Source organism: Leuresthes tenuis, unplaced genomic scaffold, assembly GCF_036924035.1.
Source record: "Leuresthes tenuis unplaced genomic scaffold, fLeuTen1.0.hap1 SCAF_11, whole genome shotgun sequence".
Taxonomy (NCBI): Eukaryota; Metazoa; Chordata; class Actinopteri; order Atheriniformes; family Atherinopsidae; genus Leuresthes; species Leuresthes tenuis.
The window spans coordinates 9588706-9605391 of record NW_027325365.1 but is presented as its reverse complement, the minus strand read 5'-3'; the positions used below and the strand labels follow the sequence as shown (position 1 = coordinate 9605391).

General features: G+C 40.0%; 2 protein-coding genes across 9 annotated transcripts in view; one reads left to right on the top strand and one right to left on the bottom strand.

The window, feature by feature from the left end:
* atp8a1 (ATPase phospholipid transporting 8A1) overlaps nucleotides 1-1009 on the bottom strand; it is a 90713-nt gene extending 89704 nt beyond the window's left edge. For 6 of the 8 annotated variants that reach the window (XM_072395355.1, XM_072395357.1, XM_072395361.1 and 3 more), the window contains exons 1-2: nucleotides 605-1009; nucleotides 170-268 (exon numbers count right to left, since the gene is read on the bottom strand). In XM_072395355.1, the coding sequence (XP_072251456.1) occupies nucleotides 170-251 (82 nt within the window). In that variant the 5' untranslated portion in view covers nucleotides 252-268; nucleotides 605-1009. The remainder of the gene's footprint in view (nucleotides 1-169; nucleotides 269-604) is intronic. The other 2 variants (XM_072395359.1, XM_072395358.1) reach the window with 2 other exon arrangements.
* A 7902-nt stretch (nucleotides 1010-8911) lies between these two features.
* grxcr1a (glutaredoxin and cysteine rich domain containing 1 a) lies at nucleotides 8912-15242 on the top strand. The gene is made up of 4 exons (XM_072396392.1): nucleotides 8912-9359; nucleotides 12642-12875; nucleotides 12966-13031; nucleotides 14937-15242. The coding sequence occupies exons 1-4, from the start codon at nucleotides 8955-8957 to the stop codon at nucleotides 15114-15116; spliced, it is 885 nt and encodes a 294-aa protein (XP_072252493.1). The 5' UTR covers nucleotides 8912-8954; the 3' UTR covers nucleotides 15117-15242.
* The last annotated feature ends 1444 nt before the right edge of the window (nucleotides 15243-16686 follow it).

Sequence of the window (16686 nt, the reverse complement as noted above, 5' to 3'; positions counted from 1 at the left end):
ACACAGCTAAGATGCAGTGGAAAGTTACTGGTGCAGTGAAGGAGTAGGGGTCCCAGCCGAATTACAATAGCTGTATTATTGGACCCACACTGTTGCAGATGCCATTTCCTTAACACTTGTGATCACTATCAGACTACTTGTGGCTACTGTGAAAGAGCAACAACTTCACCTGTGTTATCAGATGATGGTAGGGGGCTGGACATGGCTGCCTCAGTCTTGATGGGCGCTAGGTTCAGCAGGGTCAGGTCCATCTTACACTTGTTTCAGTCTCAAAGTACAAAAATCAATATGACACAGCGTTAGTCTTAGAAAGCCGTTTCATCTCAAATGTAGAGATGGCAGCTGACTCTCACTTTCACTCGTGGATAACTTTGTCGATATAGGTTACATTTAGTCTGTAAGAGCTTTCATCCCGGACACTCCTTTGCAAAAACTTTCAAGTCCTGACGCCAGTTGGCAACCTATAGCTAGCAAGTTCTTTCCACTTCCAGAGAGCTGCCGGTCGGCCTTCTTGCATTAACAAGGATATATTCGTATAATGGTGGACGCGCTCTATAAAGCATCTCAAAGAAACGAGAAACCGGTCATAACAGTTCCTACTTACCTTCCGCCCGGGTTCGAAGATCAGACATCGTTCTCCGGACAGGGGGCATCCCTAAACTCAGAGCCCGGCGACGGCACCTGTCAAGCGGTCGCGGCTTCTTACTTCGGCTCCCTGTGGCTGCAGCGGTTGCTTCCTCTCAACCGTCAAAGAATTCAAAAACAACGGGTGAAAAACAGCGGAGGACCCTCTGTCATACGGGCTGGACGGCTGCGCGTATACTGTTAATGAGAGATGCAGGCGAGATAAAACCAACTTTCATTTGCGTGCGGTGACACAAACATGGTGAGGAGTCTTGTGCTTCATGAATCTCCCCAGCTTCACGGTACCTAACGGCGGAGTAAAGCCATTTGTAGGCTTCAATTTAGCGGTGGTGGACACGGAGTCACGGACTCACCATAAACTGAAGTGAGGGGGACGGTGCCGCCTCACATTATGGACCGTACCACTTGCAACCGCAGCGGGAGGGTGGAATGCCAATTCACTACGACTTGGGGTTAAATATAAAATGAAATTTTTATTTTCTTTCCGACGAATTAGATAGGAGGAAGAGTTTGGTGTGAGTAAGCATGGCCAATGAAGCTTAAAGCACATAAATGCTTTGAAAACTGTCCAACAAATTGTTGGTTGGTGTGAACAACCCCCCTCTTCTCCGGTAGCTGTTTGCTCACATGTTGGGAGTAGCCTTATCGCTACTGAATTATGTTTGCTTAAAAAATAGGTGATAACGTGTAAACAGTGACTGTAATAACACCGGCAACCATTTAGCAATCTAATATGTATTATGAAATGTTTACTAGAAGAAGTCTGCATGCGTGAAAAGTCAACACGTTGCACTATATATTTTTATCTACATGTAAGTTAGATATTTCATTAAAAAATTACAGTAATATCTGCTAGCAAGGGGACGATATTGGATATAGGATTTTTTTATCAAAGCATCTATGGAAAATCAAAGGAGGGATGCAACATTGGATATTTTTCAGAACTAGGTGAAAATGCATTGTTTGGTTGCATTTAGATGACTTTACAAACAATTGCAATACAAATGATTGTACAAAATCTTCAAATATCCATATTAGAGATGTATTGAGAGGCTATCATCGTTCGGTCATCCCTAAGAATTGCTTATCATTTTGATTCAGTGGCATAAAATACATCCACACACTGCAGACATCAGACTAAGGATATGTTGATGTAATACAACTGCGAGAGACAAGAATAAGCCCTGGCTTTTGTCCATGTTAGCTGCAACTCTTGCTGTGAGGAGATACAGAAAGATACTAATATTTACTAAGTGTAGATATCTTCAAATAAAGAGGAACAAAATCCTGAGATGTCGAAAGTGTCAGTATGTCAAAAACGTCCCCAGATTTCCAATCCAGGGCTCACATCAACAGGAGGGAGGGTAAAGCTACAATATGCCTCCAAATCCCATTTTATATCAGGCATATTGATCTTTATCCATCCATCCATTTTATATACCCTCTTAATCCAATTCAAGATCTAAGCAAGCTAGAGCCTGTATCAACTGTCATCGGACGAGAGGTGGGGTACACCCTGGACAGGTCACCAGTCCATCACAAGACCACCTAAAGACAAATGAGACAAACAACCAAGGAGTCACACTCACTCCTAGGGACAATTCAGGGTCACCTATGAACCTAACATACATTTCTTATGGATATTAGGAGGAAGTCAGGGTACCCAGAGAGAACACATAGAAAGTGTCCCAGCCAGGAATCAAACCAGGAACCCTCTTGTTGTGAGGCGACAGTCACCACAACACCTATAGAAACATTTCAGGGTGTACCTCTACATAAAGGTTTGTGTATTTTCTTAGCTTTATTGAGTTGTTTGGAAATTTTTCATCTGAGACTTGAACAATTTACAAGCTTATATTTTTAATCATATCTTTGTATCAATAGTGTCATATTTTTGAGTTGTGTCCTGCAATTTGTTCTCCGGTCTGTCTTGCAAAATAGATTTTGAACTTATATTGGCCAAGGATGTTCAACTTCTGACCTTAAAAGACAAACAAAAAGTTGAGTTATTACACCCACAAAAAGATAAGCCAGTGAACAGAAGCCAATATGCTGATGAGCTGAGTGATTGAAGTCAATAGATTGTTTAAGGTTATCATCCAGACTGAAAAAACTCCAAAAATGCACATACATTACTAGTAAATTACTCTGTCATACTTCATCAAAGGGGGAGTCTGGTGCCCTCACCATTAGTTGGGCTTTTATGGAACATCTAAGATACTTGGCAATACACGTTAATATACTCTGTAAGGGTACAGAGCACCATATTTAATGTATCTGGAGTTTCTGACATATCATGTGGTTGTAGTTTAACATGATTTGTGGCATGAAATGCCATGAAATGTCTCATGCAAAATTAAATACTCAAATGAATTTGTTTATCAGTCTTGTCCATAAAAAGCAGTTCAAGTCTTGGACATGCCAACTTAAAAGAAATATGGAAGCCAGCCATGCAGTGACAGACCAGGACAGATACTGACCACAACAATGGAATTAAGCAGTTGTAAGAAGACACTAGTATCAGTCGCCGTGCTATTATGTGATTATTGTCTAGAGACGAGCTCAGCAGAAGGTCTAATCTGCAGGTGACTCGCTCAAACCCACAATTTCTTTCATCAGCGTGCCACTTAAACCTGCTCTAACATTAACTCTCTGTGAAATGAATGGGACGCATTAAGCCAATCTGTATGCACGTGCAAAGAGGAAAGCAGCAACAACGCCATCTTTGCTGCCTACCTGCTGTGCACTGCTTTCTGTTCTCAATCTCACTGCGGTTGAAATGCAAATCACAGCACAGACGATATTTGTACAGCAGCAGCACCACTGCAGTTGCACAAGAGAACTGCAGATATGCTCCAGCTGGATGGGGAATTTTCACAAAACTGAATGTCAAAATGCTTCCTGTGGATATTTTGAAAGAAATTCTTCTGTTACTGCTGCAAGTCTTCCTGCCTGTTTTCATGTGTTTTGAAACTCTGAAATGTTTGTAGTCATGTAAGGATTAGAGAAAAATTGGATTATGTATCTCTGTCTGAGAATAGAAAAGAGAGAGTAGGCTTTGTGTGCCAGCGGTGCAGCAGAATGGGTTTCTTTAAACCTTCAAGTCCTATTCTCACTAACCCAAAAAAAAAGAGAGGCTACAACAACACCCAGATCGACTGTGTTACATACAGTAGGAGGTCAAGATTTAACACATCCAAAAACAAGAAATTAACACCTAAACATCTTCGCCTCCTCCTGTGCCTGTTAAAGACACATCTCTCCCAAAGATTTCCTTTCTTTCCCCCCACTTCACCTAATTCAACATCAGCTCACCACCGTGGGGATTTGGCTCTGTAGCTCCCACGGTTGCTAGGCAACAGTGACAAGAAGCCTGCCTCTGAGATTATGTGAGAGTTGAACTGGTTTTCTGTCTTATAGCGTGCCCAGCCCAAACAATGATTCACTCAAACAGCTATCCACGATTCAAACACAATTAAATATCTGTGTCAAATGCAAATTGCCTGAGTGTTTAATACATTTATTTATAGCTTCATCAGACCTTTTACTGATGCCTTTTTATCCTCTTTTTTTTTTTTTTTTTTTAAAGGACTACAGTCTTTAACTATACATTTTGGCTGCCAGCAGTTGAAAGATTCAGTATAAGAAACGTTAAAGGTCAAGTTAATCTGTGGCTCACTGATTATGAGCTTCAGAATCAGGATCTACTTTCTCTTATATTTCTCCATAACTCTGATTAGCTGTTAAATTTCAGGGTTTTTTTTCCAAATACAAAATGTGCAGCATAGGTCTGTGGAGCATCCTTGACTGCACCAAACAGTCCTCTCTAAGTCTGCAAAGTTACCATAAAGAAACAGAAATTAATCGATAAAACATTTGTGTGTTCAAATAACAGTCCAGGCTTTTGGTTGGTAATTTTTCCTCTTTTTCATTCATCATCTAAAATTAAATTTCCCCATTTGTTCGGTGATTAATTCAATGATAGTGCCTTATCAACTAGAGTCACATAAATCAGCTCAAATTTTCAGTTCTGTTATTCAAGCATTAGACGCTGCATCGCTCCAGGGTTGTTGGTTGGCCGGCTCATCGCTTTGGTCCAGATGGAAATATTTCTAGAAGAGGGACTGAGATGTATTATTTTCAAATTTATAATTAAAACTGCCTGGGATGCAAAATACTTTCCTTCAATTAAAACATTCAGAATAACCTGAAAAAACTTAATCCTTGAAATATCTCACAGGCCTGGTACTTAAATCAAACCACAGTGAATATTCAGTGTCTATCAGAGACGTTGAATAAACAGCTTATGAATTATGTTGTGTCTAAGCTCTTGCCTCCAAGCTTTTTGCTGCTGCAGGAAAATACTTTGAGTCACTTTGCTGCTGCTGTTGAGAGGCAAAATGCTAAGTAGAAAAAAAAATGCAGTTTAAACTGTAAACTCAATAGCTTTGCTGGATCCCATCCCAGATAGGTTTTTCATTCAGATGTAGAGGATGAAGACCCTGTTCTTTCCCATCAGTGGTGTTTTTACCCTATAAACTGCTATTGAGAGAACAGTTCTCCAAGTTACACAACCATTTTAATGTAAGTTTATCATAGAATAGCTTTTTTTATAAGAATAAAAAAATGTATAACTGTTCACAATTATCAGCTTGTGTACCACGTTGTCATTTAGTAACATTCTTTTTTTTTTATGCTAACAACAGTAATGAGACTGCCTTAAATATACAAAGTTCAAGATTTAATAGGACCATTGTTAAATTGTAGTATTTCAAACTTATTTATTTTTGATATTCTAAAAGAGGATCCACCAGTGGCTGTAGCCCTTTGGAAGTTCAGCTTCCTGAACTTCAGAACAAAATTTTAATCCCTCTCTTTTCATCATCCATTAATCTCACTGTTACGCACTTGGCTTGATTTTGTTCTCTAAAGACTGATCAAACTGAGAGGTTGGACTACCTTCAGGCTTTTAGCTGCTTTGGAGGGAGTGGTTGACCAGTGTGTCATTTAAATGTAATTGAATTGCATTCTGCCCCCTTGTGGATGTTAATCTGTGGTCAGGGGATAGGCGAGACTGTTCATGGCGAGCCACTCACCAACATATAGTCACTGCAGTCATTTCATTTCAATGTATAAATGCAAGCAGCTCATCCCGTCAAACCCACAAAGGTGCATTTCATGATGTAAAGAAGTACTTCAGTACAAGGACATTTGAAAAATTCAAACGCTTAATTTATTAAAGCTCAGATAAGTCATGAAAACATGAAAGTAAACTGTTACTTAATAGAATTTTTCTTATTATTCAAGCTACCAAAAATTAAAACCATCTATCGTTCTTCCTTTTTTGACTTTTTCACCTCAGTTACAGCTTAGCCGACAGTCAGCAGTCAAATTAAAGAGCATTGCCATATTAATCCCTCCAAACTGGTTTTTAAATAGCAGTGGAGGTGGCTGCTGAGGCCACAGCAGCACCACTGATGAGCAGCGCTGCCAGATAAGCTCCTCAGGTTGCTGTCTTGCTTGAATGTGTTCAAGTAAGATAAAATGGCTGCTTGACTCAACATGGCGTGGGTACATTTCACTGAACTGTAGATAAGGATGTCCCCATCCTGTCTTTGAAGAAGGCTAAATAACACGGCAAGCTTGTTTTCTTGATTATCTTATTTCATCCTACTGTGGCCTGTATCTAATGAAGAATCCTCAGCTTGTTTCATCATTGGAAGAGAACTAGTTGAACACGTGTTCATATCAGCTGGAAAGTTATAGGGTGCACTGATGGAGAGTCTAACTGAGAAACAACTTTTCCAGAATATAAAAGTCATTGAAAATGAAAATGCATGTAAAGAACATGGCTGATATTATCACAGACAGAGTCATGCAGTTACACAGCGCTGGCAGCCAACTTTAAAGTAAAAGAATAAATATTTCTTATTAAGTTAAATAAGTACAATTTCATGCTTAAAAGTTTTTCCTCTAGGACTGAGTAACCCATTAATAAATCATATATTAAACAGTAACATGGTGTAATATTTCTCGGGTAGTTACTCATCTGAGGCTGTATTTACCGAATCTTCAGAGCTGATATGGTCCAGATGATTTATGTTTTACCCTGATACATAAAACCTTCCAGGTGAAGTAGAGTGTACTGTACTGTTTCACATAACTGTAGCTGCACTGATGCCCCTGTAGTAAAAGACAGCTGGGGTCACTTTGGATCAATAAGACCCAGAATCAGAGCCAGACTCATAGTACTGTCATCACTTTGGGATGTCTCTAAATCTTAGTTTGACAGATTCCCAGAGGGATTTTCTGTGATGATTTTCGCAAGCTGTCACAGACAGGTGAAGACGCCCTCTGTTTGTGTGTCTTTGAGTGTGTGCTTGTATAACTCTTACCTCACATGTCAGTCTGTAGCGTTCAAAAAGAGAGAAGCTGTCACCTCTGCAAGCTGGCGTGTCCCATCTCCAGGGAGCTACTTCATCACCTGTTACTCAGAAAAGCTGTCTGAGACGTCTCTCTGCGGTTTTGTAGCACTGTGACACATTATATGGTGTGATTCTCTTCCTCTTCCCTGCGAACCCTCAGTGAACACCTGCACTCCCTCTTTGGCTGTCGAGGAATATCAGCTTACTGTGAGTCTTGAATTCATGTAGATGGATGATGTCACAGAACACACTTCGCAATTAAACTTGAACTCAAAATTAGATCAAACAATATAAATGCTGAGTAATATAATTTTATATATATTTTACTTCACTTTTGATACAGACCCTTGCTTAAAGATAAACCACTGAAGTAGTATAGATCTCCACAAGAACCTCCATGTTCCTTAGGATCCACCTGCCGTCGTGTGATGTCTTCCGTCAAAGTAGTTCCAACTTCATGTTCTTTGTGTTTCCTCTTTAATTAAATGTTAAGTGCATGCTGATAGATACCTTAAAACACAGCTAAAACAACAAAACTGTCAGCTATCCCTCCATTTCGTCACGCTGCGTAATATCATATTGAAGGTCTTGGCCTCCCATTAATCAAGTTGGTGCCAGGACTGACCACATATTATTCATCTTGTAGCCATGTTAATGAATTCTGAACATGCAATAATTACTTTCCCATCAATGTCACCTAGAGGGGTCCATACTATACACGAGAAATTGTTCATATACACTTTGTCCTATTAAGCAGAAACTGCATCATGTAAAACAAGAGCAATTAAAGCTGAGATAATGTTTAAAGAAAGGACACTAAAAAGAGTTGTCAAAGTCAGTATGCTCAGAGCTGCACTGGTAATTAGCTGATACTGAGCAGGTTTTCTAAAAGTGTGTTCATGTGCAAATGAAAATAGATCTTAAAAAAGTGCTTTATGGATCCTTAGTTGTAAGACCAAACTGACCTGATGGTGGAACACCAAACATTTTGTGATACTTTCTGAACAGATTCAAATTAATATAAATATAAATCTACAGAAAAGGATAAGCTCTCTTTTTTCAATTCGTAGTCTTTTTGACCAGTTTTGTTTGAAGTCTCATTACGTTCTTAAACAAATTAGCCAAACCTACTGGCTATTTTCTGGGAATTATTTATTTTAAAGTTGCTTATTGAAACAGCGACACATAGCTGGTTATCTGGGCCAAGGTTTTTGTTACCCAGACATCCGCAGGCATTAACAAAATCTCACTGAAAATGTTTTCCATTGTGTCAAGAGGTTAAGTCTTGAGACCAAAACCAATCCAACAAGTAGATGTTAAGCTACCGAAATCAGCATAACAGTCGAAGCTTCATAAAGTCAGAGAGCTGAAGCCTTTTGGTGACCACCACACAGAATTTCACTTTCAGAAGCTGAGATATTTCAGTCTGTTCCAAACGAGTGAAAGACTTTACACTGCTGCAACTATGGCTAAAGCTTGTGAAACAGGTTATCTTGTCATCTTATCCCTTAAAGTGAAAGTGCTTCTTTGTTTGATTAAAGTGTATGAAATCAGGCCGTTAAAAGTTTTCTGTCAAAGCTTTGGTGAAAACTGTGTAAACTGTGATGAATAATTCAAAGAACACTATCATTTTACTTGAGATTAGTTTGCTAGGTTGCCATGGTATAAATGCATGTATTATTTACTGGCTGTGTGTGTGTGTGACTGTGAGGCAGCTTACGGGCTCCCAGTCATTTTTAGACCTGTTCACACTGTGAGGATTAAACCTGGTAGTAATCCATGGGAAACAAAACAGAGTGTCTGAGCTGCATGTTTACCTCTGAATCAGAGGGAGGGAGCTGGACTGTCGTTTTGTGGACCATGTAATGTAGCAGAGGGTTTGCAATGGAGGAGACGGTGCTGCCGGCAGGTCAGGAGAAGCCACAGAAGCGGGTGAGGTTCCGCGTGGCTTCGGGGAACAGTGGCCGGGTGCTGAAGGAGATGTTCAAGGATGAGGGACCCTCAGACTCCCTGGATTCAGACTGCACCAGCAGCTCTGATGCTGAGCGAGCCAGTACCCCATCTACGAGCGGAGAGATACACGGAAACCTGTATGGATACCTGGGCTCTGAACCATACGACAGTGAGAGTGAACCTGATGAACTGCTCATGTATGCAGGGGCCACCAAGGACTGGATGTTCACCACCAAGAGGGTCAACATTCTCAGCAAAAATGGGACTGTGAGAGGGGTCAAGCACAAAGTCAGCGCAGGTCAGACGCTGTTTGAAAACCTTCCTGATTCCAACAGTGTAAGTACTTTTAACTGAGCTTGGGTTTTATCGAGAATTTGCAGCTCATAATCACATTACTGATTGTGTAGTTGCAAGACTATTTCCCATCAGTGTCAAGTCTAGTTACAGGTAGGAGCTACATGCAGGTGTGTGACTGTGATAAAAGCTCACAACAGAGGACAAGGTCACGGTGCAATTAAAGATTAATGATGCATTTCGTTAAGTGTTTCGGGAGAAACTAATCAAGTTGATGAATTCTCAGCACTGCTTTCGAGTATCACTCCACTGACTGCGTTGGGTCCGACTGAGGCAACTCTGGGTCTGACTGTATGTGCAAAGGTGCTATAGAAGGTCGTGACAAACTATACTCTGTAAAGTAGTATTAGCTGAATTTACCAAACTAGATAAAGCTTCTCAGCACAATTAGGTGAGATTATCTTTTTTTGGGGTACAGATTAAATGCTTATTAAGGTGAAGCAGCCTAATCTGAACCCAGAGGAGTTTCAGATGAGTCTAAATCTGATGCTTTGTTATGTCCACAGTACAGCACAGGTTACCATTTTGGAAAATACTAATTTGCACAAAGAAAGAGTTAAATAACTGTGAATATGTAGTTTATGTGTTTAAATAAAATGTTCACAGTGAAACTGTGAAGACTTTGCCACTCGGGCTGAAGATTCACCTGCAAAGAATGGAATGAAAACAGACCTTTGACAAAAAAGAAAGAAAAACATGTTCATTTTGGTAGAATACCTATACCATACATGCAATAAATTAAGTTAATCTCAAATAATTTTGTGGTATATAAACAGAAAATTGATTTCCAAATTCTCACCAAAGACTTTAAGAATTTGTCACGTCAAAGTAATAATAACAAACCTGCATCAAACTATGTGAAGTGCCTCATTTGTTTGATCATGACTTCATCACGCTTAAACGTTATTCATTTGACAACAAACATCTTCCATAAAGCTGCTAACAAGATGCGACTCATGGGTTTTCCTTTAAAAACAGAAGCTAGGAGAGTCAACCACCTTCCAAACACGTTGACTCTGCTCTGACTGGTCAATCCTGCTGGCCTGAGCAGGCAACAATCAGTGGGTTTACATGATGAGATTAACTCGATTATAGCTATAGTTGGGTTATGCTCCTTATCTGAGCAAGGGTAATTATCCTTTGTTACATGGCGGTGAATGTATTGAATCACTGGCACAAAGCATGCAATACCACAGTAGATAAGTGGAGCTGTACCCATTTCAACTATCACTAGTAGAGCCACTTCCGGTTGACGTCTTCACCACCAATAACAACAAAACTAAGGCATTCGAGAAAGATGGCGAACGAAGAGCAAGATGAAGCTAGTCCCTCTACATTTGTGATAAGCATGGTTATGGCACAAACGGGATGCACAACGGCGTGTTCTCCATCACGTTGTTTGTTTCTTTCTGACAGCGGTGACAACAACAGTAATATCGTCTCCTTCGAAAAAATCTCGAGCATGCGCAGAACGCTTGATCCTATCCACTGTCGTCTCCAGGCACGTTAAGTGGGCAATCGGATTGAGTTATCCCAGGGTCTTAATTCGATCGCAAGTAACCCAATCCGATTCGATTTCTTGTCGGATTAAGCTTGTTACATGAGCTGAATAACTCAATCTTATTGTAATTTAGCCGCACTGACTCACAATTTAGTAAACTAGTATATTTCCCTAGTGCAGGATGAGTCATCAATATCTTATATTATTTTGCAGGAAATTGAAAATATAATTCGGAATACCTCGACAAAACATATGGACGTCATTGAACTTCTTGGTACTGGGTTTACTAAGTGGGGCCTTATTGACTCAATGACCACAAACTGTGGCCACACGGCAAAGCGAACAGAGCTAAATGGATTTTCTGTAATTCACAGAGACAGTCGGCTTCCAGGCGCGGAAATGTGTAATTGCAGTGAATGTTTTACGGTGGTGGAAGAAACATCTGTAACAGCGCTCCTTTCTGTCCGCATCATGGATGAGGGTTAGATGGTAGGTAGACACCATAACCTAAAAGCAACATTAGCGGGTCTTATCTGTGAATTAAGTTTGTACTGAAAAAGGTGGTGTGGTGGTTAGCGTCACAGTAAGAGGGTTCCTGGTTTGAATCCCGGCTGGGGTTTGTATGTTCTCCTTGTGTATTGGACCGTGGGTTCTCTCCAGGTACTTCGGCTTCCTTCCACTGTGAAAAAACACGTTAATTGGTGGCTTGAATTTGAACCTGGGTGAGCATGCATGGTTGTTTGTCTCACTTGTCTGTGTGTGGCCCTGTAATGGACTAGCAACCTGTCCAGGGTTTACCCCACCTCTCACCCAATGGCAACCCCCCTCCCGTACACACACATACAACAACCCTGCATTGGATTGAACGGGTATAGATATGAATGCATATTCTAATTATGTGCTACACTGCCGATTAAAGAAACAGGTGAACCACACAGTAAAACAAATCAATGAAAAAAGAAAAATATTTAATTTAGTTACACTAAAAAATACAAATAATAATAATGATAATATTGGTAATAAACCCATGTACCTTAAAGTAACACAGGCTAAAATTAATGAGATTATTAGACAAATAAAGATCTTTATTTGAGCTGAGCAATACCTAGCTTTAGTTATTTCATGAAGTTTTAAAATAATATTCTCAGGACTTTTATTAGCAAATCAGCAAGCTCAACATTAGAAACTGATCAAATAAAGGTTACATAGAGATGGTGTCTTCTGTAGCACTAAGAACAACTACATACGCGATGTGCCATAAAACAGTGGTGCAATGTCATTTTCTGTGATACTCCCAGTGAAAGTTATGGTCTCACCCTGGAATCCCCTGTGAAATTTTGTTGTCCAGTGACAACTTTATCATAATAAATTTGAAGTTTTCTACTTAAAACTGTTTCGTATCAGGAAGCTATTTTTATTTTTGACAGAAAAGTGTTTTTTGATGAAGATTTAACACAGAATTAATACATCCTTTAACTATTGTTTTATAGGTAAGTTGCAGCTTTAGTTTGGTCTCCATGTGGAGGAAAGGTTTATTCAAGGCCTGTTTTCTCTCAGTTAAGTAGTGATACAGTATTGAATGTTGTTGATGTTCATTTAGGCATAAATAAAGCATCATTAAATAAAACCTAGTCTGAACACTGAAAACAAACCTGAGAATAAACAGTGGGAAAAATTATTTTAGTAGTAATGGCGCTAAATGAAAGTCTGTTCATTATGATCAACAGCATATTACAAGTATTTCTGCTTCCTCATAGATGGAGTTATCCCTTGAATTTGGGCGGATAGTGATCTACACTACAAGTTTCCGTGTGGTGAGGACGACCTTTGAGCGCTGCGAGCTGGTCAGAAAGATTTTCCAGAACCACAGGGTGAAGTTTGTGGAAAAGAACATCGCCCTGGACATCGAGTACGGGAAGGAGTTGGAGGAGAGGTGCAAACGTGTGGGTGAACCTCCTTCATTACCAGTGGTGTTCATTGATGGACACTACCTCGGGGTGAGCCGTCATTCCACCTATTCTATTCTATTTATATGCGCTTTTAGTGTCTTGTGTATCCACACTGAAGACTGACTTTTGACATTTCAGGGTGCTGAGAAAATTCTTAGCATGAATGAATCAGGAGAGCTGCAAGATCTTCTGACAAAAATTGAGGTTGGTTATTCTCAGTGTTTGCATTAGAACTCCCATCATGAATAATTGATTGTGACCCAATAGATGACTTTCCTGGCAATCAGTTTTAGTCAGTCACTTGGTTTTATCCACAATGGAGTTGAATTATTCAAATGTTTCCTCTTATATCTCATGGACAAAATTGTGCTTTATAGGCTTAAAGGCACATAATATATTAAAACCTAATGTGGTTGTAATCATGATAGATCAATGATTTTTACTTGTTCAAAATCATTGAAATGAACACAATGCAAACAGGACAAGCTGATTCCTCTCGTCCGTCATGTCATCAATAAAACACGAGCAAACCTCAATGTAAAATGCATCACATCAATAAGCTGCCATCAGTGATGTTGGGCTCCTTATTCTTTCTGTATTATTTTCTTTTCAAACACACCAAACAGAGCCAATGGCTCAGAGGTGCAAAAACATTGGGCACTGGCCTCTTCTCAGGCTTCGCTTCCAAGAGAAGATTAGCTTAGCACAATGGCTGCTAAAACAGAGAAAATACCACAGACTAACACCTCTACTACTCACTAATTCACATGACATTCGCATTCATGCAGATATTGATTGCATAGTGTGGTATATTGGGGATGGTCACCTTCAAACAGCCTGTGTGTAGATGATGCAGGAAGAACTCTGCTGACACAGAGTTGGTTGAACACAGACACCTTTATTATCAGCCAGGTCCGCATCAGAATTACAGAATGATGCATCATTTCTGGAGAGATGTGTCCGGATTCCCCAAAATCTCTGACTTATTGTGGGTGCGCTCTTCGTTAAGTAGAATCTGCCTGTTCTTAGTGACCTTGAAAATGTTGTATGTTCCCATCACCAATCACAAAGCCCGGATATGGCGTGTGCGTATCTATTGAGCCTCTTCTTGGACTAACTAGCTGGGGAGTATGTTATTCTCAAAATGTCCTGATTTATCCCAAGACTCCCCTACACAGCTGGTAGTTATTGGACTTCTTTTCACTTCCCAAAACAACTTTACGCAGGTGGTAAATATCAGACACTACAATAGATAAAAAAACAGATTAGACAAACAGCCATGAATGCTCTTGCTAATCATTTAAACCCCAATTTGGTCGGACATCGTTGGCTACGAAGAAAATGAATGTTCAAACTGACAAAAAGAGTGTTTATGTGTTTAAGATAAATACAAGCTCATTTTGGATTTGACTCAAGCAAAGTGTTTCACAAAAGTTGGGGAAAGTTTAACACTGTGCTGCATGACCTCTTTTAAGAGCAGCTGTCGCTGTTCTGACAGCTGTTTCCACATCTTATTCCTGCTTTTTCTTTGTATGGTATTTTTTCCCATGATATTATACACAGAAATTAAAACAATTACACTCTATGTTGCCTTTGAACTTTTCAATTACTTGTGGGCTGAATAATTTTGTCTGTTTTTATTTACATTTTAGTTCCCCAGTTTTTTTGGACTGTGTTTTGTAATTTGGCTAAAGTAGGCACTATTTTGTTATTGGGTAAATTGAGTGATTTGTTAATAAGTTAAGATTAGGTACAGGCAGTTGTTGGTTCAGTGTTTTGTTCAGATGTAACAGCAGGAGATGAATGCTTTAAAGTACCTAAGACCTAAGTCTTTTTACAGTTCAGTTTCTGTACAGATTAAATGTACCGATATGTCTGTGAGGTGGTGAAGTAGTCTACATATTTCATATAATTTGTCAGGGACAGGCGAACTTTACCAGACAGGCATTATTGTGTGAAGCAGCAGAGGATTTTGACGCATTTCCTTTAAAGTTTTGTTTTTAGCTCAATTTAAAGCTTTTCTATTTAAGAAAAAAAAGATCAGTTTATTCTCCGTTAGTATTCTATGCAATATCTCATCAAGAAAATAAAAATATGATGTTTTTTTAGAGGGTACAGCATCCCCAGATGTGCCAGACCTGCGGGGGCTTTGCCTTCATCCCATGCCCAATGTGCCATGGCAGCAAGATGTCTGTGTTTCGCAACTGCTTCACGGATTCCTTCAAAGCCCTCAAGTGCACTTCCTGCAATGAAAATGGCTTGCAGCCCTGTGTGAGCTGCAGCAAGTGAGGATGTTAAGTGCCTGGACCAACATCCCTCCTACCATCTTCAGGACCATGCACAGGAACCTGAACTGAACTGCAACACGGGCAGTGAAAGGCAGCACAGCAGGACTCTTCCTCCATGGCCATTGTAGTAAAGAAACTGGAAATTTCTAATAAATTTTGTGAATTTGTTGATATGAGTATATTGACTCTCAATGTAATTCATTACATCTTGTTGATACAGATGCTTTGCTTCAACGTGAGCTCAGTTCTCATTGAAAAATCTTTGATTGGGTCTATAGAAACAAAATAAGTCCACTGAGGGGTCATGGACTAGTCTGCTCTCTGGTGTACCTAAGCTTGTTACTGAGGAGGCTCCCACATTAAAAATTCTCTCGTCACTAATCCTATAAAAGACAGTAAGGGATAACGGACACTCAGGACAAACAGTGAAAGTCAAGGGCTCAATTTTCAGACAGCAGAGGGAAGGTAATTGAAACTTTGCTCACCGTGGAGCACGAAACATGTTAAACTTAAATAATAGCACATACAGTGCAAATGTTGCAGCCACTTTAGAGACTTATCTGTTATGTAATGGCATCAGAGGAGCTCCAGATGTATTCTTCAGCTTGACAACATGCAGCTGGAGTCTTAACGAACATATCCAAAGAAAAGAGGGGCCCTTCAGCTCATGGTTTGAACCCCACAGACCTGATTGCATCTTCACACACTCAACTGAACAGATACAGTTTTTAAGAGAAAACTGGGTTAGGACATGATCATTTTTTTGTTTACTGATCTTTAAATTAAGCTAAATCAATTAAAAAACCTTTGCATTATGGTGACAAGTAAGCAGCAGTGAACCTGACATGAATCAAGAGAATTGGACAAATGTTTAAGATGTACTTTATATTTGCATGGCCCATCAGTGTGTACAGATGTATACAGTTTTATTCCACCAACATAAAAGGCCTATCCACTAACACAGGAGCTGTTTGTGCCCCGCATACCTGTTATCTTTACACCGGACTGGAACAAAGTCAAATCAAGCACTGGGAAGTCCTTAAAATTTCTTTCCGGAGTGAGGACATTTCCTTAAATTAAAGGGGCGAAATAATCTATTTTCTACACTGTACACAAACAGAAACCAGTTTGAGTTCAATTATTCATTCAACAATCCATGTAAGATCACATGCAAACCCTGCCGTTCTGTGTTTTCCACGGATGATGTCATTAGTTGGCTGCAGTGCATGGGGTCAGGGAAACGCAGCACCCGCGCAGCACAGCTCTCTATGCTGTCATAGCCCTGTACAATGCTGCTTGAACATGATTAGACAAGGCAGCACTGTAAAGAGGCTAAAAGCGTAGAGCAGGGTGGTGGTCAAGAGGATGCTCCCCCGCCATGAGGACGTTTCCTGCCATCTCACACAGCACCTGGATTCTTCTAGATGCTGCTGCACCTGCGATTGACACAGCAACCAAATCGATCATTTCAAAAGAAGAAAGAGCGCGCACACACGCACACGCGTAACAAAAAATATAAATACACGTCGCGTTCTTAAATCAGCTCCGCGCTGGGTACTAATGGGGTTTAG

Bases quoted from the DNA above. Each gene is read 5' to 3' on its own strand.
- grxcr1a (XM_072396392.1), top strand. From the start codon at position 8,955: ATGGAGGAGACGGTGCTGCCGGCAGGTCAGGAGAAGCCACAGAAGCGG. The intron at 12,876-12,965 runs GTGAGCCGTCAT...TTGACATTTCAG, and splicing joins TTGATGGACACTACCTCGGG to GGTGCTGAGAAAATTCTTAG. The intron at 13,032-14,936 runs GTTGGTTATTCT...ATGTTTTTTTAG, and splicing joins ATCTTCTGACAAAAATTGAG to AGGGTACAGCATCCCCAGAT.